General features: G+C 40.8%; 1 protein-coding gene across 7 annotated transcripts in view; it reads left to right on the forward strand.

Annotated features, from left to right (window-relative positions):
• The window catches only part of DYNC1I1 (dynein cytoplasmic 1 intermediate chain 1), a 283,693-nt gene that overhangs the window by 224,236 nt on the left and 36,114 nt on the right, over nt 1-23,343 (forward strand). For all 7 annotated transcript variants that reach the window (XM_080666152.1, XM_080666150.1, XM_080666151.1 and 4 more), the window contains 2 exons: nt 2,671-2,804; nt 6,105-6,249. In XM_080666152.1, the coding sequence (XP_080522278.1) occupies nt 2,671-2,804; nt 6,105-6,249 (279 nt within the window). The remainder of the gene's footprint in view (nt 1-2,670; nt 2,805-6,104; nt 6,250-23,343) is intronic.

The raw sequence follows: 23,343 nt of genomic DNA on the forward strand, positions 1-23,343 counted from the left end.
GTAATTATTGTAAGACGTTAATCCTTAGGTCAGTTTCAAGTGAAAATGAAATAATCCATTTTGAAGCATAGTAATTATAGAAGTTGCCTGTGGTATGAATTGTACCTACCCCACGGAATTGTTAAACAGATGCAAACGAGGCGGGAGCTCTACAGAGCAATCCCTCTGAGAAGAGGTATCCCGGCAAAACAGGCACCCAGGCCCTTCCTTGTATTCATTGCCTAGACGACCGCCTGTGTGTATAAAGAATTTGTCAAACCATCTGTTTTCTCCTCTGGAATGTTGTTAGTATGGCTCCTGCCATTCCTTACTCAACGAACGAGAAGTCAAAAATGAAACCGTTCCAAAGGTTTCAGACCACTGCTGATTACAGTAATGGGAACCAAACAAAGAAATAGAAGGCAAGAGACAGATGGGTGGAGGCATCTGAATGCAACCTTCAGAATATATGTGTGTATACATACACACAGGAAGACACTACCTACACACACAAACACGTACACATACTATTTTCACATTGCTTTGTGGGGGGAAAGTATTTACCTCTCTTCCAGCTAAAATCACAGAGAAGAATTTATTGCCATAGCCTTTGACAAAAAATGTGAGGAAACATGAAGAAAATTGTAAAAGATATCTAAGAGATGATTCTCAATTTCAATATTCCTATTCCCTTTCCTGGAACAATGAATGACCCAAGAATGTTTCTCTCGCAGTTTTAGAAAACATGGAAGTTTCAAGATACATAAGGAAATGTAGAAACTATAAAGAACCTCCCAAAAGTCTCCACAAAATACAGATGTAGAGAATACGAAGGCTAAATAAGTTTTTTAATAACTTTTTGGGGAGAGGGGAGCTAATAAGCATCTTACAATTTAAGTTACTCTATTTTTGCAGACTATAACATTATGTAAGTTGGGAGTTGTGTGTGGGTGGGTATTTTATGGCTTTGTCTTAAAATTCTCAATATGTTCTTTTAAAAGCATGGAGATTGTAAACAGATACAAGAGCCAACTCTCTAATTAGGAATTTTTAATTGCTCATTTTGCTGATTAAACAATCATTTGTTTTGGTTAAAACCAGTGGTGCAGGGGCTACAAGACCGTTTTTGTTAGTTCTAGCATGCCTGCATGGTTTTCTTACCAGTGATCTGTTCCTGTCTCCATACACAGATTGAGGGTTTCATGGCATGACACTCTCTTGGAGCCCTGGTCCCTCTCTGTCTCAAGTGGGAGACCAAGAGACTGCACCTTCCCTGCCGCTACTTTTGTCGATGGAGCACACCATTGGATGGTCCAGTTTCCTGTTTTATGTTGTCCCAGGGTCCCCTCACTGATGCACTCACTCTGTGGGTCTCAGTACTGGGAGCATGTCGTGTGAGCACATGGTCTGTGCTGCCCAGACTCTGAGCATGCGCTTCCCATTTATGGACTTCTAGGCTGAGCTGACACGATTTACTTGTTTTGAAAAAAAGGACTAGATTCACAAGCAGCTATAATGACATGATCCCCTAGAACAGTGGTTCTCGACCTTTCTAATGCCATGACCCTTTAGTACAGTTCCTCATGTTATGGTGACCCCCAACCATAAAATTATTTTTGTTGCTACTTCATAACTATAATTTTGCTACTGTTATGAATCATAATGTAAATATCTGTGTTTTCCGATGGTCTTAGGCGACCCTGCTAGCGGTTCTCAACCTGTGGGTCACGACCCATAGGTTGAGAACCAGAACCGCTGCTGTAGAGCCTAAGACCATCGGAAAACACAGATATTTACATTACAATTCATAACAGTAGCAAAATTACAGTTATGAAGTAGCAACGAAAATAATTTTATGGTTGGGGGTCACCACAACATGAGGAACTGTATTAAAGGGTCGCGGCATTAGAAAGGTTGAGAACCACTGCCCTAGAATGATTTATTTTTAAATTACTTCATGTGCACATAGTAGGCTGTTTGATGTAAATGGCAAAAACATTCATGGATATTAGTCACAATTACTCTTCCCTGTCATTAAACTTGATTCAGCAGAATGTGTTTTAAAATGCACTTTAGTTCCCTATTTAAAAAATAATTTTAGATAAAATAGAGACTCTTGTTTACTACTTTAAACCCTTATTTAAAGGCTGTTTGCAGGCTTCTAGCCTGTACACCCAATGGCCACCCTGGAAGAAATCTAGTCCCGGTGGAAATCTGCTTTTTTCTGACCTGAGTGACAACTTTCTGGTTTCAGTCCGTGGAGGACACACACTTGGCTTTGACAAATGGGCTTTAGTACATCTGATATTAATACATGCGTCGTCTCACGAACAATTGATTTTGAAAATGTTTGTAAATACAAGGGTATTGTGTGTTTTATTAAAGCCTGGGGCTGACAAGTGTAACCATTACAGTATTATCTTTAGTTTCTGCACCATTAGTTTCAAAATTCTCACCTGTCATCTCTGCCCGACTTCAGCAGCAGCCGCGCTGATGAAACGCAGCCGCCTGAAACCAGAGACACACAGAAGCCCGCGGCGGGGCAGTCCCGCATGGCTTCTGGCACAGCCGGGGTCTTTTGTAACGCTGTGTGAAAAGCAAACAGATGATTTGGCCAAATGATTTTTCCGTGCTGTCTTTGGCATGGCGAGGAGTTGACAGAGAGAATGTAACCGCGTCGTGTTTTGGTAGGAGAGCATGGAGCTGGTGTACAATAAGTCCAAGCCTGTGGCTGTTACCGGAATGGCTTTCCCGACGGGAGACGTCAATAACTTCGTGGTTGGCAGCGAGGAGGGTACGGTCTACACAGCCTGTCGTCACGGAAGGTGATTTTGTTTGCTTACCAATGACGTGTGCCTCATTTCCGAGAGTCTGTGATCGCTTTCTGGGTTATAACCACCTTGCATTCTGAGCGAGGTATTTCTGAAGAGCTGCAAGCCCCACCTCAAGTCTTGATGATCGTATAACATCTATGTGCTCTGGTCATTAGCCTTTTGTAAACTTTTGATGACTCATACTGCCTTGAGGAAAAAAGTCCTCAGCTTCTTAGCAAACCATGTAAGACCCGGACTCCCTGCCCCTTTCCAGCCTCAGCCTTCAGGCTCCAGCCACGCACCCAGTAGGGATAAGAATCCATGACTTTGTACATTCAATTTCTTCCTCCCGGCCTGGCGTGTCTCTCCTATTGGCCTGGATAATTCCTCCTCTTTTCCAGAGCCAGCATAGAGCTCATGCCACATGAAATCTTCTCCAAACTCCTTTGGGCAAAGGAAACCATTCCCTCCTATATGCTTCCATAGAATTTTCACTCCTTTATTCATTCATTCTTTCAAGGAATATTTGCCAAGCACCTACCATCTGCCAGGCACCATTACATCATAAGGATGCGGTAGAAACAAAACAGATGTGGAGTTCATATTCTGGTTGAGCTTGAAAGACAATAAACAAGTAAATATAGGATTTAAGATGCTATGCACTATGGAGAAATGAAAGTAGAATAAATGGGACAGGACTAGAGGCTGTCAGATAGACTTGCTATCTATACTAATAAAAGGATAATATGCAAATTGGTTGGGATGCCCTTACGCAATGACCGAACAGCAGGCTGTGTGGGGCGACCAGGCTGGCAGGGGGGGCCGTGAGGGGCAACCAGACTGGCAGGGGGGTCAGTAAGGGGTGACCAGGCCAGTGGGGGGGAGGGGGGCGTGCATTGGGGGCGATCAGGCTGGCAGGCAGAGGCAGTTAGAGGTGATCAGGCTGGCAGGGGGGGCAGTTAAGGGCAATCAGACAGGCAGGCAGAGGCCATTAGGGGTGATCAGGCAGGCAGGCAGGTGAGCGGTTAGGAGCTAGTGGTCCGGATTATGAGAGGGATGTCTGACTCCCAGGAATCAGGCCTAAACTGGCAGTCAGACATCCCCCGAGGGGTCCCGGATTGGAGAGGGTGCAGGCTGAGCTGAGGGGACCCCCTCCCATGCATGAATTTCATGCTCCGGGCCTCTAGTTTTATATATTTTTATGTATGCTTCTACAATAATATTAATCTCAGTTTATTTCAATTACTCATTCATTTGCCATTTTGCTCTTACTACACTATTTTGATTTCATCATCAATTCCCTGCCTGGTGCCTGGCTTATACTAAAGTGGGGAACTAAAAATCTATATGGGGAATAAAGAAATGGCAATATCCTAATACTATAGAGCAGTGCCCTAGGGCCCTGTCTCCTAGTCATAGAGGCTGGAATAGTATGAGATACATAAGCCACTATGAAGTTTCCAGGTGCTAAGAACTCTGTCTTAATTGAGAGATTGTCCAATGCCCCCTGGAAAGCCATCAGGGTAAAGTGGAATCTGGTAATTTAGACTATATTGTAAAATTGCATGCAAGATTTAATGAGTAGCCTTACATCTTTTGAAAGGTTCACTGTGTTCACCTTGGTGCATAATTTCTCTCACTTTTGTTCTAATTCGAGTGATTTTTCATCTCTTGCACTCATCCTTGCCTACTTAGATGTAATGAGGAACCACAAACTGTTCCAAGTTCATACTCCTGTGTTTGTGTGATTTGTAGAAGTAACAAGCACCCATGGCTCAGCTATGTGGTTTTTCCATTTACACAATACGAGCTGCGATGTTCCTACTGTTCTGCACTTAGTCACAAGCAGTATTTGCCTTGTTCACATGGTATAAAGATGACTAGGAAGATCTGCCTCCTGGTTCCATGTCGAATGATCCTACGTCATCAAAACTGGCTAAAACCATGCATTAAAGACTTATCAAGCATAAAAAGATCTGATAAAGTTGTTCATTCATGCAAACATTCACTGCACACCTACTTTGAGCATAGTGCACTGCTAGATGCTGCCGGGCATGCAAACATCCTTTAAACCTGGCTCCTACCTTCAAGAAATTGATGATGGTGGGAAAGGTAAACACACAACTCCCTGCAATACAGGTAAAGTGTCACAGGGGGCATGAGAGAGGCACGATAGTGCAGTGGGCCAAACGGGAGTCGTAGCTTGAGCTGAACATTTATTACCAGCAGCAGGGCATAGGTTCCATTGACTTAATCCAGGACCTTAATTATCTGTGAATGCTACAGAGCCTGTTCATTGATAACTTGCAGATTTATTTGTTGGATTCTGTAATGTGAGTAACCTTTTCCATGATGAATATTTTTGTCCTGTGGCTACTGTGCTGTCCAAGCACAAACAGAATATGTACTGTAGTTCAAAACAAGAAGGGTGTCTGTGGCACACACCATGTATCTTTTTACAGCGCACTTGATTAAGCTCTCCCACTGGCCCATCCATCTGAAATAGAAAGCACAGATCTGCGTGAAGTTGTAAAGTAGCAGGCATTTGGCTTTGTAGTAATTTTTAATGGGTCATAGAGGGCTGCGGGGAAGAGGGGGGATTTCTGTTTTTCGCCTAACTCAGAGAAGGTGCAAATCTACTTCCATAAATTAAACCAAGTCCTCAGTTTGCACCCTATAAACCCTTTCAGGATGCTGTTAAGGGCAAGTGGAGCCTCTCCAGGGGCCACTTCAAAGATCAGCTCCTCGTGTTCGTTAGCACAGACGTAAAGAGTCACGAGGGGAACTGCTGTCAGCAGTGTCGCTGGGCACCATTTGGGCGCCTGTTGCAGGGGCACACACTGCAGCGCTTTGCTCGTGATTGCACATTTTGCTCAGCACATTGACGTTTATTGCTGCTCCAGAAGCCCAAATGGTTTAATAACTCAGTTCATTTTTACTCTCAGTAACATCATATTTAGATTCTACAAACCTTACGTATTTGTCACAGCACATGGGTTTCTCACATACAGCACTTTGCTGTATTTTCTCATTGGGTATGATTGTGTGCAGACTAGTGTGTGATATAATAGGGGCCTGGAAATAATTTTATCTTAAATTCTGAAGGTTAAAAAGATTATATTGCATGCTATTGTTTTTTAGTTACCAAAAGTAGTTTAGTATTTTCTTTCTCTCAAGACACTGTGCAAGTGGTTTCACTTTGGTGGTGTAAACCTTCGGGAAGTAGTCATGCAGAGACAAATTCGTTTTTTAAAGTAACTGTAATGTTGCAAAGATCCCTGAAACGCTGCTCATGTGTGGTTTTTCGTGCAGCAAAGCAGGTATCGGTGAGGTCTTCGAAGGACACCAAGGGCCAGTGACAGGAATTAACTGCCACATGGCAGTGGGCCCCGTGGACTTTTCACACCTGTTTGTCACATCATCATTTGATTGGACTGTCAAACTGTGGACCACAAAGGTAAGAATTCCTGGAGTGAAATTCTCAGGTAACACAGAGGACAATTTTTGCTCCCGGGGGGGGAGGTGTGGGGAATCGGAGGTCTCTTCCAGGTGACGACATGGCACTGGAATTTGTACAACTTGCTAATGAGCCCCATCTGCCTCCAGGCTCCTTTCCTTGGTCTCTTTTATTTACTTTGAAATATATAAATAATACAGTACTGAAAACACTCCAATTGTAAAAATTTAAACAATTCTAATAATGATAAAAACTAAAGTTCTCCTTCACCAACACTAATCCCATCTACTATCGTAGTATGACACCCCCTTCATGGCTTATCATCCCACCCCTCTCCCCAGAGGTAACCTGTGCTGTCAGGTTGGTGTTGATTGCCCTAAGCTTTGTAGCCTTCATTACATCCATATTCACCTATGGAAAAAAATGTGACTTGGGACTTGGTTTTGTTTTTTGATTTGGGGTTTTTGTGTTTTAGTCTTTGGACTAAAGCTAGTAAATGGCACTGTATTATTGTGTTTTCAAAGGTAATTCTGACCATGTTCAGGAGCATGATAAAGGACAATCCACCTAGGAGGTAGCTGCAGTAACTGTGCAGGGAGAGCAGTGGCTTAGATCAGTAGTTTGAGATGCAGAGAAGTAGATGGATTTCAGAACCATTTAGGATATAGAAGCCACAAAAACTGGCAATTGATTTTGATACAAGGAAGGTGAGAGAGGAAGTCAGGACAAAACCCAGGTGTATGACTGGGCAACTGGAGATTTGTGGTAGCATTCACTGCAATGGAGAACGCCAGGAAGGGCACTTCAGGGAAGAGTGTTGCGCGGCAGGAATTTAAGGTGCCTGGGGGCACAGTTCGCCATCTTCGGCAGGCAGTTTGGTATGTGGGTCAGAAGCACTGGATTGTAGGTATGCACTTATTAGCGGACAGAATAGCAGTGATTAGTACACTCCAAGGAGTGGATTTTAAAAGAAATGCTAAGACACAATTCAGAGGAAGAGGAATATTTAGGAAACAAACAGGAAAAGTGAAAATAGAAAAGGAAATTTATAAGTAACAGCTCAAGAAATAGAAAAATTGGGATTCTTTTTGTTTGTACTTCATGGGTATTAATGGAGAGGAACTGTGTAAAGAGGACAGAATTGGCTCCTAGCTGTATGAAAAACAGCCTAGCGACAAGAATTCCAATTATAAAGCTGGTTTGACCATCCAGAATTTTGGCAGTGGCAGGGGTGGGGACGTGGCTTGTATAGAGAACACAGGTCTGAAAGAATCCTGCAGACATGGTGATCAATTGATTTGATTTGTGAGGAGAGTCAATGACGATTCTGATATTTCTGCTTTAGTCATGTGAGTGAAGGAATGGTGGTGCCAGTGATGGAAACAGGAAATAAAGGAGGAGAAGGAGGAGGAGGAGGAGGAGGAGGAGGAGGAGGAGGAGGAGGAGGCTGAGAATGGAGTTAGAAAATTAGCAGTGTGGAGCATGTCTGGAAATTCCTAAAAGATAATAAAAAATATTGGAGCTCAGGGGCAAGAATGAGTTAAAAATATAGTTATGACAGTGATCAGCATATAGTTAGTCCAAGGGAGAAAATTATGAGTAGAATGTGAATTTGAAGAGGACCAGGGCACAGTCTTGGAGCTACTGATGCTGCATGTTTGGAAGGATTACACAGATTGGAAAGACAAGAGGGAGGTGGCATTGACCTCAGTGAGAAGCTTCAATGGAGCAGTAGGGACAGATTGCGGCTCTGTCTTTGCGGAGTGAGAAGGGAAGACAGCAGGCACAGAAAATACAGAGTCCTCTTTCAGACACTGAGCTATGAATGGAAGGAGATAGAGCATGGCTAGCGGGACAACTGGACCAAGGAAGGATTTGGTTATTATACTTTTGGAGAAACTTGAGCATGTTGGTGGCCTGCAGAGAAGGAGCCAATGAAAATTGTAGATTGATAGTGGGTGGTTTGAAAAGTTGAGAAAGGTGATATCAGGTGTCCATGTGGGGATGGGTGGGGAGAAGAGGCAGGACACAGCTAAGACTGGAGGAAAGACTATGGATAGGTTTAGCTAAATGGAAGTGTAGGGGAAGTGGAGAATAAGAGAAGGTCTCTATTTTCTCATTGAGGTCAGAAGCACACTTATCTGCTAACACTGATGGGAGCTGGGATGTGGCAGGGAGAGGAGAAAGGCTTAGACCAGGTCTTGCAAGAGATGGGACATGGCCCTGACTCCAGAGGATGTCTGAACACCACAGACTTATGTAGCAATTGGAGCTAAATATCAAAGATGCATTTTTACAGATGGTATCTAATTTAACTTGTACAGGAGCACTAGGAATTGTGTGAAATCTCCATCATTGAATCTCTTAGGTCTTCAGAAACCTCCTGAATCTGACATTTAAAGCTGCCCACAACCTGTCCCCAAATGACTATAGCAGGTCTACAAATTCAGGTATGGGAGATGCACTACTTCTCTATAATTCTAGATAGAGGGTTCTCAAAGTGTGTCCCTTGATCGTCATGGGCTGCATTACCTAGGACTAATCAGAAATGCAAATTTTCTGGGTATCGCTCCAGACCTTCTGCATCAAAAAGTCTGGGGGTGGGGCCTGGCAATCTGTGATCCTGATGATCCTGACGCTGCTAAAATTTAGAGAGCTGTGCTCTAAACCAACTTGAAGTTTTATTTCAAATTCCCCATCTGGCAGAACTAAGTGGGACACTTCCATTGTTTTGAGGGTCCCTTCTTTCTCCTCTCAGTGAAGTCAGAGGTCTTGTGTTTGGGAACTAGGGTTCAGGGTTCAGACAAGAAATTGAAAACCAGTGTCCCACACCCCAACCAGGTTTCCTGATCTAATTAATACCCTACTTGCTCTGGTGAGGGGGTTGTACTGTGAGTATATCTGAAACCCCAAATTTATCATGACATTTTGTGGTGATATACTGGGAACAGTGGTCACACTTGATACTCTTAACATTGACTAGTCTTTCTCCTTATCTTAATCTGAACATGCATAAAATTTAAAGGAAATGGTGGCACCATCTCTAAAAATTACTAATCACTTCTGCAAGACTATGACTAAAAATAACCTTTATTTGAATAAAAGGGAAAAGTGAAAATATAAATATTGATTTGGAAATAGTGGAAAATAAGGCTTTTGGGTTTTTTTGTTTTTTTTTTTAGTCTTGTTGACAATAAAGAATTTTCAGATAGGTGCAGAGCAGAGAAAAAAAATGAGATGCATAATTATATTTTAGTCCCTTCTGACTAAAATGGCTACCTTAGTAATCTTTATTTTAAACTCACTGAGTATCTTGGAGTCCTCTGATCATTTAAACAAAGCTGAAGAAAGTTAGTGGAGGCATACTGGGTAATTGAGGTAGGGATACCTTCACACTTAAGATTATGACTTGGTCTGTTCAGACTGCCATAACAAAATACCATAGACTGGGTGGCTTATAACCAACAGAATTTTTTTCTCAAAGTTCTGGAGGCTGAGAAGCCTGAGATAAAGGTGCCACGTTCTGGTAATGGCTCTCTTCCTGGTTCATAGCCAACTCCTTCTCACTGTGTCCCCTCTTCTGGAAGATATTGGGGATCTCTGGAGTCTCATATAAGACACTAATTTCATTGGTGAGGGCCTCACCCTCATGATCTAATCACTTCCCAAAGTCCCCACCTCCTATTATTCTCATCTTTGGGAATTGGGATTTCAACATAAGAATTTTTTTTTTTGGGGGGGGGGGTGGGAACACAAACATTCAAATAATAGCAGATTGCAAATCAAATAACATAAGGAAGAATCCTTCAAAGTGTAGAAAGAGTTGGTGCTGAGAGAAATAATATTTTGAACTAGTCAGAAGTCAAATTTAAAATGTGGCTTCAATATGATACTTTATGCATAAAAATAAGTATAGCTCAAAAAGGATAACCAAAGGAAAGTTAAAGGAAAGCCAAACAACAGGAAAATTTTGTACATTCCACTGACCAAGAATTCACATATCTAACACAGAGATAAAATATTAGGAAAGAAAATCTGTCTTCTGAGGGAGAATGTTATACTGGAATTAGCATATTGAGTGAAATGATTCTAATCTTGAAGCCCAGAGGAAAGTTCATATCCATGCACTTTGCATAAGTAATGTGATTGACAATAACACTTCACACTGTTTTAAAAAGAGAGAACTGTGGTTTTAAAATCAAGACTAAAAAATAAAATTTCTCTACATAGGATATTAGAAACACTACAGTTTAATAGAAAAAGTATATTTGGAGAAAATGCAGTCATTGTCAATTCTCTTTGTGATTTGAAAACGTAATATTACAAATACCTTCATATATGGTTTTTATTTAAATTTTCCATGAAGATTAGACAGAACTTTTGATTTGGAAAGGCTAAAGGAAGAATATAATGCTGAATATTTTGGAGGTTTGGGCTTCTGAATAGTCCCCAAAGACTGGATTAGTTCTTGAACATCAAATAGCCACACTGATTATTGGTGGAAAATTAACCTATGTAATAGTATTATAGAACCTTGAAATTTTAAAATGATTTATTTTCTGGTTTTGTTAGCTTGACTGAATAAGAGAAAATAAATAATTGTATTTTAGTAATAGAGGCAGATTCTTTTTTGTCAGAAACTTAAGGCAATATAATTAAAGGCATAGCTTTATTTTAATTATAATAATACAACCATTTTTATAGTGATAGAAACTTTCTTCATCACCTTAATTATCAATATATTTTATTTTAACTTCATGCAAGCAAAGTAAATAAACTATATGACCCTTGCTTTAGTGGATAAAGAGTTCAAATAGAACCATGTGTAGAAAAGAGTATTGTTTTGTTGATTATTTAGCATATAGGCAATACATGGAAGAGTCCAAATGAATAGTAGAACAGTCAGATGTGTGTTAATTGAGATGTGGGGGCAGGGTGGGGAAGATAAAGAGCGTAGGTCCTCTAGCCTGGCCCCTGTGGCTCAGTGGTTGAGTGTTGACCCAGGAACCAAGAGGTCACCAGTTTGATTCCCAGTCAGGCACATACCTGGGTTATGGACTTGATCCCCAGTAGGAGGCAGTAGCTCCATCGTTTTCTCATTGATGTTTCTATCTGCTCTCTCTCTAAAAATCAATAGACATTTCTAAAAAACAGATTGTAGGTCCTCTACCTATTGAGGCCTCCCATCTCTATATGCCCAACTTCCCCTTCCCTCCAACTTATTGAAAACAAAACAAAACACAGACACCCACCCTTGACCTTGATGTCCCTTTTCCATCCTGTATTTGTTCTGACTTTTCCCACCAAACTGCAGTTTTACCTCCTACAGTCTACCTGTACCCCTATGCTACCACTAAACCTGTTCCTTCAAAAGTTGCCCCAACCTCCATCTTGCCTGTTCCCATGTCATTTCCTTATTGTCATTTTGCTGTTTCAATCATGTTGATTAGTCCCTTGGAACATCCTTCTTTAAATACATCCATGGGACTATTTTTAAGTGCACAGTAAAAAGCTGCATACTTAAAAGTCTATCCTTGGTGATCCTTTTTAAAAATTTAAGAATGCATTGCCTGAATAAATTCTCTTGAGCACCAGCTTTACCTTTTACTCTATCTTAGCACATTAAATTTTGCATCCATCAAGAAATGCTGGAGTTGACGCTCAGAAATGAAGTATGAACTCTTGGCTGGATGAAAATATTCATTATTCCACTCAGCTCTTCTGTTTGCTGAGGTTTGGGATAATTTTGTTCCTGTGCTGTAGTTTAGCTTAGTGGCTGGACAAGTTATGAGTCTTTGGGCTTTTGATCATTGCATCCAGTTTGGAAAGTTTCAGTGGATTCCAATTAAACATTGGGTTAATATTGATTTTGGTCCTGGTACAGCTTCACAAGGATTAAGGTTCTTGATACTCTTCGTGTGTTTGCCAGCTCAGTCCCTTCCTTTCAGCTTCAAAGAGTTCATGTTTCTTCTGCTCGTATTGATCATATCCTCCAAATCCTTTCTGTACTAGAACTTTTGGCCCTAAAATTCCATTCCTTTATGTTGACTGGTCAGGTATATGGCCTGACTTCCCCATGTGTTGGTATTTGATGGTGATCCTGGACAGCACCCTGGGGTCCGATCATCCAGAAACCTTTCAGGACACACCTTTGGTTGATGGAAATCCGTGACTTCCTCCAACTACGACTTGACATTGCATAATCTGTCCTAGCAGTTCACATGCATCTTGGTCCTCTAGTCTTTTAACAAAACAGTGAGTCTGAAAACACAATTTTCTAAGTGACTCAGTGGGGATAACTTTGTACAAATTAGAAAGATAATCTTCAATTTTCAAGCAACTGCTATAAATCAATAAATAATAAGTATTATCTATTTCAGTTTTACATCCTCTGCCAAGTGTAAAATATAAGATGACTATCTTGGCTGATTTTTTTTCCCCCTCTTACCAACTAGAAAGGAATGATAATTTGAGTTTTTATGAATAAAAGAAAGGGGAAAATTTTGTTTCTAAGGAAAAACATTACTTATTATATTTAAACATATTCATTGAAAATGATTATGTATTGAAATGTTAAACATGGCTATATTATAGATAATGTAATAAAAATACTTGTGTCTTGCCCAATGAATCACATTTAGTATATGTAGAAGTTTCACCCTTTCCCCATAAGACTGTGAGATCCTTGAGAGTAGGCCCATATTATTTTGTCTGTCTCCCCAGTACCTTACAGTCTTGGCACCTGGTAGGTACTGAATAAATAATTGAATTAATACATGAACAAATAATCCCTGGGTTTTTAAAACAAAACACATATATTAAAGAAATATTGTAGCAAATATTTAGTTAGCAGTGGTTTTGAGCAGTAAAATGCATAGCCATAATTTAGAAATATAATGATTAGAAAACTGAGGTTAAGCTTTTAAAATTCTATTAAGAAATATTTAAGAAGCTATAATTTTGGGAAAAATACCTAAGGCAACAATCCAGGCAGGAATAGAGTGGCCTCCTAAATATTTTTCTTACAAAGTAGATGAGTAGAATTCCCATTAGTTTGTGAGAATGCTCTAAAGAGCTGGGCACATAGTATGTGTCTTTAGCCACCCCTTCCACTTAAGAGAGTAGTATTTGTCCAAGTGAGCAAGGGAAGAGGCTCCGGACAGTTACCACTTGGTACACTGTGGCCTAGTTACATGCAGGAAGGCTCTTTCTAAAGATATCCCTGGGAAACTCTGTCTCTTGTGGGATGTGGTTCCCTTCAGTAACAGGGGGCTTGACTCTTCTCTAAACCATAGTTTATATGAGAAATTCCTAACTTGAACTAAAGCAGTATAGTTGGGATGGAGAGGGAAATGTTCTAAAAAAGCTTCTCAAAGTAGGTGACATCCACGCTGAAGTATGAAAGAGTTAGGTAAAGGGAGGAAAGGAAGGGCATTTAAGCGAATGGAAAAGAATATTAAAAAAACAGAAACATGGAATAGTTGATACTCCAGCTCTGTGACTTTAGGAAAATTACTTAACCTCTCCGTGCTGCAGTTCATTCATCTATACAATGGGAATTAAAATATAGGATACATGTGGAGATTAAGTGAATTAATATATGTAAAGCTCCTAGAACAATGCCAGGCACAGTGTAAGCACTGTGAAAAAAGTGGCAATACTATTATTATTAAAAATCTTTATTGTTGCGATTGTTATTTTGATATTAAAGTGGTTTAGTTGGGCTGGAGCAATGGGTACAAGATGACCAAAAGGGAATAATGAAAAACGTCTCTGGAGGCAAAAAAGGGACCAGATGGTGAAAGGCAGTCTGATGCTGTTCAATGGAGTGTAGACTTTCTTTTGAAAATGAAAAGGGCTATAGATTATTCTAAAGTGGGGCCTCACTGCTTCTTCTTTGATGTCACACAGAGTAAGACCTGGCAGGAAAGACATCTCACCTTCCCCTCAGGATTCTGAAGCACAGTGTTAGTTAGCATAATGTTCTACCTCTGATGACTGGTTCATCAGATCACCAGCAATACTTGCATTCCGGATTAACTCTACATATCCCATAGATCTCTCCTATCTCAACATAGGTTGATTGGATTATTAAAGAGCACTCAAAATTCTAACACATTCAATGGTAGCATCTTGATTGACCAGAATGTTCACTTTTGCAATCCTTCATGAAACTTCCCTCCCAACTCACTATTCCTCTTAAATTTTCAGATGCTCAATTATGATGGTAAAGACTACAATGATATTGATGATAAAAATAAATAATAGAAGTTGCATTCAACTGAATATTTTCATGTGATTCACAGTGATGTCATAATTCTAAATATGCTTTTGTAAATACTAGTATACTGCCACGTGACCCCCATCTTGAATGGATCTTGCAGAATTGTCTCATGTGATCTTTCTGTTGGCTTTATGTTTACTTGTTCCTCCATCGTATCTTCAGCTGGACTTTTCTTTATCAACTTATAATTATTTTTAAACTTGTGAGCAAAATATACCCATATTCCCTTCCTCATCCTTTTGCTAACAAACTTGTCACTGTTCTAATCCTCACACAGAGCCCCATTAGTCTCTTCACACCTGTCCTCCCTCCCACCCAAGTCCTGACTTTGCAAAGGGGATTTAAATATGGCAAGACAAGAAAATGGAGATACTCCCATTTGCCTTAAATATTAAGAAAGCCTATGTAAGGATTTTTTTTTCTTGGTATATTCTAATATCCATTACTTTCACAATTTCTACACATTTCTTTAACTACTTAGCATATATTCACATGCTCTTTTTTTCAGAGTAGTATATTGCTTTGTTCTTTATCATGTGTCTAATATATGCTATTTTGCCAGTGTTACAAACAATATAGAATGAGTAGAGTTTGACCATTAGGAAAAATCACTACTTTATCAACTTGGGACAATAAAAATTGAAAGATTTTCCTCATTCTTCTAGTACTTTAAGGAATAAATAAGAGTTTTGTAGAGAAAAAATAAGTATAATTAATCATTGAAAACTCTCGTTTTTTTCTTCCAAAGTGGAGTAACAGGCCCTCCCATAAATTCTGGGGAAACAGACCTCAGTGTTTACTACTGGAAGCTCACCAGCTCTGTGGAAGTTTCTGGAGAGGAATGTTGTGGAATTGGCAGTGGAGTGAAATAGTTTTCTCTCCTGTCCCCTGGTTCATTGGCTTGAACTAAGCCCAAGTCAAAAGTAAGAAGAAGGCTCTTATAAGTTGTCAGTTTCCTTCTCACTTAGGAACTTCTTTCATGATTAAAAACTTAAATTTTAAACCAGATTTCCCTTTTACCACTCTGCCAGGCCCAGTGCATTAAGAGGGATAATGGGTCACTAATCCAGGAGGGTTTTGCTTAAGACTCTTGGCTTCCACCCACCTATGGAACTTACTTTATGCCTGATTGATTTGCTTTTTCTCTCCCTCAATCACACCCACTCCCCCAACCCCCCGTTTTACAAAGTTCAATCAATGAGTTGACTTTTGCTATTAAGACCATTTTTTTTTTAACATGACAATCCATGGACCATCCAAATGAAGTGTGTCATTATGTCAGTGAGTGTCTGCATGTGTGTGATCTTGTTTCTTCCTTTTATAGTATTTTATGTTAATCTAGATTTCTAATAAACTAGAACAGTCATTCTCTTCTCTTAAGAATACCCTACTCCAAAAAGAGTCTATCCATTTGAAAAAAAAGAAAATAGCTCTTAAAGAGCAGAAATGGGCTGTGTCTTTGTTATCAAGTTTGTGACAGTTATTACCAGTCTCCGAAGTTGGTGTCTCCCCATGCTCATTCTTCCTGCTATTATCTTAGATAATCTTCCTAAAATACACCTTTCATTATGCCATCGCCTTATACTACAACATAAAAGAGTATTTGTATACTGTGGGATCTTAACTGGCATTTTTAAAAGCAGTTCCATGATTTTAAAACAATACAGAAAGAGTTAAACAAGTATCTTTAGCAGGGAGACCATTTAATGTTTTCTTCAGGAACAGCCTGGATATATGGCTTGAGATCCCAAAACCTATGTGGATAATGGGGCTCATTTTGACCCAAGAACACTGAGAGAACGGTATTCCTTGGAACAGATGTCTGGAAACTCTGACGTTGCTCTCCTTGCTTTCCTAATCATTTCAAACACCTCAACCTGCATTCCAAGGTTTTCAACCCTTTTGGACAAGCATCTAGCGATTAGTCCCACAAGTTATAAATTCTATCTTTCCCATTTGCACTCCCACTAATAATGTCAAACAAGTAAGTAATAATAAAATCAGTAGGAGTGGGGATGAGTATACTTGACGATATCTAGAGAGAAAGGGACTGAAAGGAAGGAAAACGTAAGCACCCAGAAACAGTATTTTGAGATGGAGGCATGTCAGGCTCTGAAAACCATGGAAGGAGCTCTCCAAGAAGGCAGGTACAGTGCCAGCACCACGGGGAATAGTGATTAAATAAATATGCCACTTATTTTTCTATAGACACTCTTTATGCCCTTTACAGAAACGAAGTCCATGTGTGGGGATGAAGAAAGACAACTAGAAAATCTGGTTAAGTCACAGAAAGCAAACCTGAGGAGTACTTTGCAGAGAATGCCCTCATTTTACAGAAAAGAAAACCAATGTCTAGAGAGGGGTGATGTGGACATCCTCTTAGCCCCAGATATCTTCCACTCACGTTGCTTATAATTGAGTCAGTTAGAAATCAGTGTGTTAAAAAACAATAGTTTTAATATTTTGAACTGTCTGCCTATTTTAATTTGCCATTTAGTAGTGGACTCAGATGCTGGAATAACTTACCATTTCATCAGGTCTAATAATATATCACTCTATAGTCATAAAATCATTCTCATAATAATTTTAATCAACACCAAAAAAATCTAAAACATGAATACAATATAATGTTAAGGTCTTTTATTGTATTTATTTGTTAATTGTTTTCCTCTTTCCACTGAGCTGAGCTTCTTTAGGTTAGTGGTCATATTTCACATTGGTTCTCTATTCCCCACAGTTTTAGTCAGAGTGGTAAATGGTTCATTTATAATACTAGAGGCCCAGTGCACAGATTCATGCACCAGTGGGGTCCCTCGGCTTGGCCTGCAGGATCAGTGCACCTCCGTGCCACCACAGCCCAGCCTTACCCACCAGCTTGTCAGGCTCCAGCCCGCTGTCCACGATGATCTCGCAAAACATGAAGTAGTGCGCAAAGCGGCAGGTGGCCGGGGAGGACCCCGAGCCTGGGCTGGGTGCTGCGCTGCTCCCACTCATCCCGGCCCCATAGAGGGAGTATCCACAGGAGAGGCTTGTGCCGCCACAGCTGTGCTCACCAGCCATGAGCCCGGCGTCTGGCGCCTGTCTGTCAGCTGGGCAGTGCGCCCACTGTGTGAGTACACTGACCACCATGGGGCAGTTCCTGCATTGAGCGTCTGTCCCCTGGTGGTCAGTGCACATCATAGCTACCAGCTGGTCGTCTGGTCACCTTGGCTTTTATATATATAGATAGGCTGATTATCTTATTGACCATTTACATATAAACTAAATTAAGCCTCTAGCAGTTATATTGCTGATTAATGATCAGATAAATTCAGGAGTTTTATATTTATATTTATTGCAAATTTATTTCAATCTTCGTTCAGGCACCCAATGACTTGAATACTCCATGGACCTATAAAGACATCTCTGTTTATTGATATTTCTGACAACTGGATTCTCCATTTATCACCTTTTTTCTACTCCATTGATCATTTGCTCTTCTGTGCAATCAATTGTACACACATATAAACACATAAATGTTTACATATCAACCTACATGTTATCATTGCAAAACATGCATGAAGATAATAACTGCAAATTTTTCACAATCACTCAAAGTCCCTAGTTTACATTGAGGTTTACTCTTAGTGTTGTACATTCTATGGGTTTGGACAAATGTATATTGACATGTATCCATCCTTATGTCATACAGAATATTTTCACTGGCCTAAAAATACTCTGCTCTGCCTGTTTATCCCTACACTCCTAACCCTTGGCAGCCACTGATGTTTTTACTACCCGCATAGTTTTGCCTTTTCCAGAATGTCATATAGTTGGAATCAAGTAGTATGTTGGCTTTTCAGATTGGCTTCTTTCACTTAGTAATATGCATTTACATTCCTTCCATGCCTTTTCATGCCTTGATAACTGATTTCTTTTTAGCACTGAATTATATTCAATTGTCTGGATGTACTATAGTTTATTTATTTATTCATCTACTGAAAGATACCTTAGTTGTTGCCAAGTTTTGGCATTTATGAATAAAGCTGCTATAAACATCCATCCGTGTGCAGGTTTTAGTGTGGATATAAGTTTTCAACTCCTTTGGGTAAATACCAGTGAGCATGATTGCTGAATTATATGGTAAAAGTATGTTTAGTTTTAAAGAAACTGCCAGACTGTTTTCCAACGTGGCTGCACCATTTTGCTTGCCCACCAGCAATGAATGAGAGTTCCTGTTGTTCCACATCCTAGACAGACAGCATTTGGTGTTGTCTGTGTTCTGGATTTTGGCCATTCTACTAGGTGCGTAGTGGTATCTCATTGTTTTAATTTGCATCTCCGTTATGACATATGATCTGGAGCATCTTTTCATATGCTTACTTGCCATCTCTGTATCTTCTTTGGTGAGGTGTCTGGTAAAGCCTTTGGCCCATTTTTTAATCAAGTTGTTTGCTTTCTTATTGTTGAGTTTTAAAAGTTGTTTGTGTACTTTGAATAACAGTCCTTTATCAAATGCGTCTTTTGCAAATATTTTCTCCCAGTCTGTGGTTTGTCTTCTAATTTTCTTGATAACAGTGTAAATTTATTTAACATTCTGCTGGTAAGTAAAGGCTAGTATCATGTTCTTTATTCTTCTAATCAAAATACTAGTATACTTGATCCATTTTGTATTCATTAAGCCAGTATTTAAGAAGAGGTTAATGTGTTTTTAACCTCATGCCAAAGCCTTGAAATAAGACATGGTCCCTGCTCAAATGGGTGCATAGTATACATATCTCTACTCAAAATTAAGTAAAGAATGGAACTTCTTTCAAGGAAAAATGTCCTTGTCAACCTCACTGTCTTGCTTTATTCATTCTAATATAATGTAAATACTTACAGACAGAGAACCAGGTAACACTCCTTATATTTAAATCTGAAAAGCCAACATACTACTTGGTTAACTATCAAGGGCTTACTACAGTCCCTACACTGGGAATATAGGAAAACCAAGGTAGACAAAGTCCCTGACTTCACAGGCTTGTCCATTCTGGTTGGGAAGGAAAAAAAAGGGAGGAAAAGTTCTCAAATATAATTGACTCTCATTATTCACAGTGAATTGGCCAACACCAAACAATTGCTTCTAGGGGACATATAGGATTAAGTTCCTGAGAGCCTCTGGTTACCACATTTTTATCAACCACTTAATACATGATCTTGTCTTATGTGTGTTTCTGTTTAAAGACACCTTACTTAATATGTATGGATGATCCATTAACATTGAGTTGCAACTAATGGCTCATGCCTGAAGGTAGCTTAATAACATACCTATTTATCTCTGTAAGGCACATTGCAGTCTTCTTGTGATAGGAACACTAGACTGCACTCAGCATTATGCTTGTGGGGCCATTTTATTTTAAATAGGTTTTTATTGATTTTAGAGAGAGAGGAAGGGAGAGGGAGAGATAGAAACATCTATCAGGTGCCTCCTGCATATCCCTTTCTGGGGATCGAGCCCGCAACCCGGGAATGTGCTCTGACTGGAATCGAACTGGCAACCCCTTGGTGCATAGCATGATGCTCAACCAACTTAGCCACACCTGCCAGGCTCAGGGGCCACTTTAAACAGAGACATCAGCAGCAGGAGAACACAAAAATGGAAACCATTGGGTACCCAGTAGGCCACAAAAAGGATGTTTGTTTGCAGTGTGAAAACTGAAACGTTCTCTTGTTCAACCTCAGCTGGGCACGTGCGTGTCAGGGGACTCCGATTTTCTCCACTCTGCACTTGACTGTGAATGACTTCGAAATACTGATTTAGGATTACTCATTAATCGAGAAAGTAGGTGAATGAGAAAATATGGAATCCACAAATGATGAGGACCAATAGTACTTTAAAAATTTCACATAGTGATAAGTGTTAGGAAGGAAATGAAGCAGGGTTCAGGATAGAGAGTGAGAGGACATTGGGGGGAAATTTTAGATGGGTGACTAGGGCACCCTCTCTGAGAAGGGGACAACTGGGTAGACATGAATAATGGAAATAAATTAGATCAGGAGTTGAGTGAAAGAAGGATATTATAGGCAGAGGGAACATGTGTGAATGTCTGTGAATCAGGCATGAGCTTGGCTTAGGTGAGGAACACGACTAAGGTCTCCATGTTTATGTAGACCAGCAGGATATGAGCTTGAAAAGGATTCCGTCCTAAAAGGTAATGTGAAGCCACTGATGTTTTTAAATATGTATATGAGCTATAGTCTATAACTTTCAAATAATTTTACAGCTCCCCAAAAATTCCAAATTGAATTTACACCCCCTCATATACCATTTAAATGAACCACATTAACTTAACATGATGATGATGTTTCTCTGAAATGAGTGGTGTTCCCAGTGTGCCTGTCAGGCTGACTTCCCTGGTGATGCTGTGCTGTGTAATGACCCTCGCCTGGGACACACAGGCCAGTTCCTACGCATGGTGGTAGGTGTTTTGGTTTTCCCTAGTCTGCCCTAACTGTATCGAAAACGCTCTTGCAGACCTAGACCCTGACATACAAATCTAAGGCAGCGGCATCGAGAGGACCCAGAGCATGTTTACATAATTTTTTGACTCTCACCTAAAAGAAACTATAAAATACTACTTCTAGAGAACTCCTTCAGTGGCGCCTACCCCCAAGAATTAAACCCACAGCCCTCCAGGATTGTTTGAAAGCCTCGCTCTAACAGAGGAACAGGGCAGTGAAACTGTGTTGTACCTGCTACAGAGGCGGAGAGTTGTCATTGTACGTTTGCCCCAACTCACAGAATGAGCACCAGGAGTGAATCCGGGATAAATGACACACTTTGAATGATAGCGATGATGTGTCACTGTAGGTACATGGAGTGTAACAGATGGACGGACCCCTCTGTGGGAAATGTGGATGATGGGAAAGGGAGTAATGGAAACTCTCTGTACTTTCCACTCAGTTTTGCTATGAATTTAAAACTGCTCTAAAATATAACTTTTACAACATGCACCCCCCCCCCCACACACACACACAGTCTTGCTCTATATGGAAAACTAAACTTCAGGAATGCAGTAAGGGTATGTATATTTTTAAATATATTTTTATTGATTTCAGAGGGGAATGGAGAGGGAGTTAGAGATAGAAACATCAATGAGAGAGAATCATTGATCAGCTGCCTCCTCAACGCACCACACTGGGGATCGAGCCCGCAACCCGAGCATGTGCCCTGACCAGGAATTGAACTGTCACCTCCTGTTTCATAGGTTGATGCTCAACCACTGAGCCACGCTGGCCAGGCGAGTATATTTAAATATAAATGCATAAGAAAGGTTCTAAGACAAGTCCAGAGCACCTAAACAGTCAGAAAGCCATGGCTGGGCCCCGGGGGAGGAGACATCGCTGTGCATGTAGGTGGTGGAGAGGGCATAAGGGGTAAGTGGGTCTTTTTTTTTTTTAAATATATTTTATTGATTTTTTTTAGAGAGAGGAAGGGAGAGGGATAGAGTTAGAAACATCGATGAGAGAGAATCATGGATCAGCTGCCTCCTGCACACCCCACACCGGGGATGTACCCGCAACCAAGGTACATGCCCTTGACCGGAATCGAACCCGGGACGCCTCAGTCCACAGGCCGACGCTCTATCCACTGAGCCAAACTGGTCAGGGCAGGGGTAAGTGGGTCTTGATCAGGTCACAGGGCTGGAATGTTTGGAGAGGAGAGAGCAGTACCTTCTCCAAGGTGGAAGCAGAGCAGGGGGGCCAGAGGGACTGGTGTACAGAGGGGATTGTGAACGCAGCCCACAGGCTGGAGCAGAGGATTCTGATTAAGGGGTGAGGGGGAACCACTTCTGCAACGCCTGGCCCTGCCATTTCAGCACCAATCTGCCTCAGTGGGGCCGCGATGGTATTCACAGACCCAGACTGTCTTGTTGCAGCGTGGCCGCGGCATCTGCGGCGCGGAGGCACTTTCTCAATGTAGCTATTTGTACTGAGCCTGTCACTAGCTCAGCAGGAGGTAAAAATTACTTGACAGCCTCTCCTGGCTCTCACCCATGCAAAGCGTGAGCGAGCGTGAGGGTGTCAGAGTGGGTGGGCATTGGGGAGAGTGAGTCCTTAAGAACTGACATTTTGGGTGAAGGAGAGTGAAGGGCATTGAGAAGTTTACCCACCACTTCGGGGCATCCATGCCAAGCAAGCAGGCATCCACAGTGGAGTCCCTGTACCCTCCCATCCTCTCTGTACTTTGTCTTTTACTCTCAACCTATTTGGTTTGGTATAGAAATCTCTCCTTCTCTCCCTCTCTCCCTCCCCCCTCCTTCCATCCCTCTCTCAATCTCTGTTTCTCTTGTGCGTGCACACACACACACACACACACACACAAATGATTATAAAAAATAACTTTGAAATTTAAACTCTCAACTAAGGATCTTTCTCCTAAACAAAAAACTACATTTTAATCCGATTCTGTTGCTTCTCTATTACACTGCAAAAAGCGAACTCCTCACCATATGCAGGACAGTCATTGAAGCCCATTTGACTTCAGGCAGGAGTGATAACATTTTGGATTTCATTTTGTTTGTCCTGTAAAAGTCTTGAGTTTTGGCCAACACTCAAGATGAATGTGCTTCAGACCTCACTTTCTGTCACGAGGCCAAGTGGACTTGGGAGAGAGGGTGGAGCTGTCTGTTCAGACATGATTTTTAGTTTGCCCTTTGCCTCTGGAGCCAGGGCCCTGGCCCGCATCCAGCCGCGCACGAAGAGAAGATTATGGTGTTTTCTAGGTAATTTTAAGGAGCACAAACCCAAAGTGAAGTCAGGTGGTTTCGAGCCTGCACTGAATTTTT

Source organism: Plecotus auritus (assembly GCF_963455305.1).
Source record: "Plecotus auritus genome assembly, chromosome: 4".
NCBI classification, from domain to species: Eukaryota; Metazoa; Chordata; class Mammalia; order Chiroptera; family Vespertilionidae; genus Plecotus; species Plecotus auritus.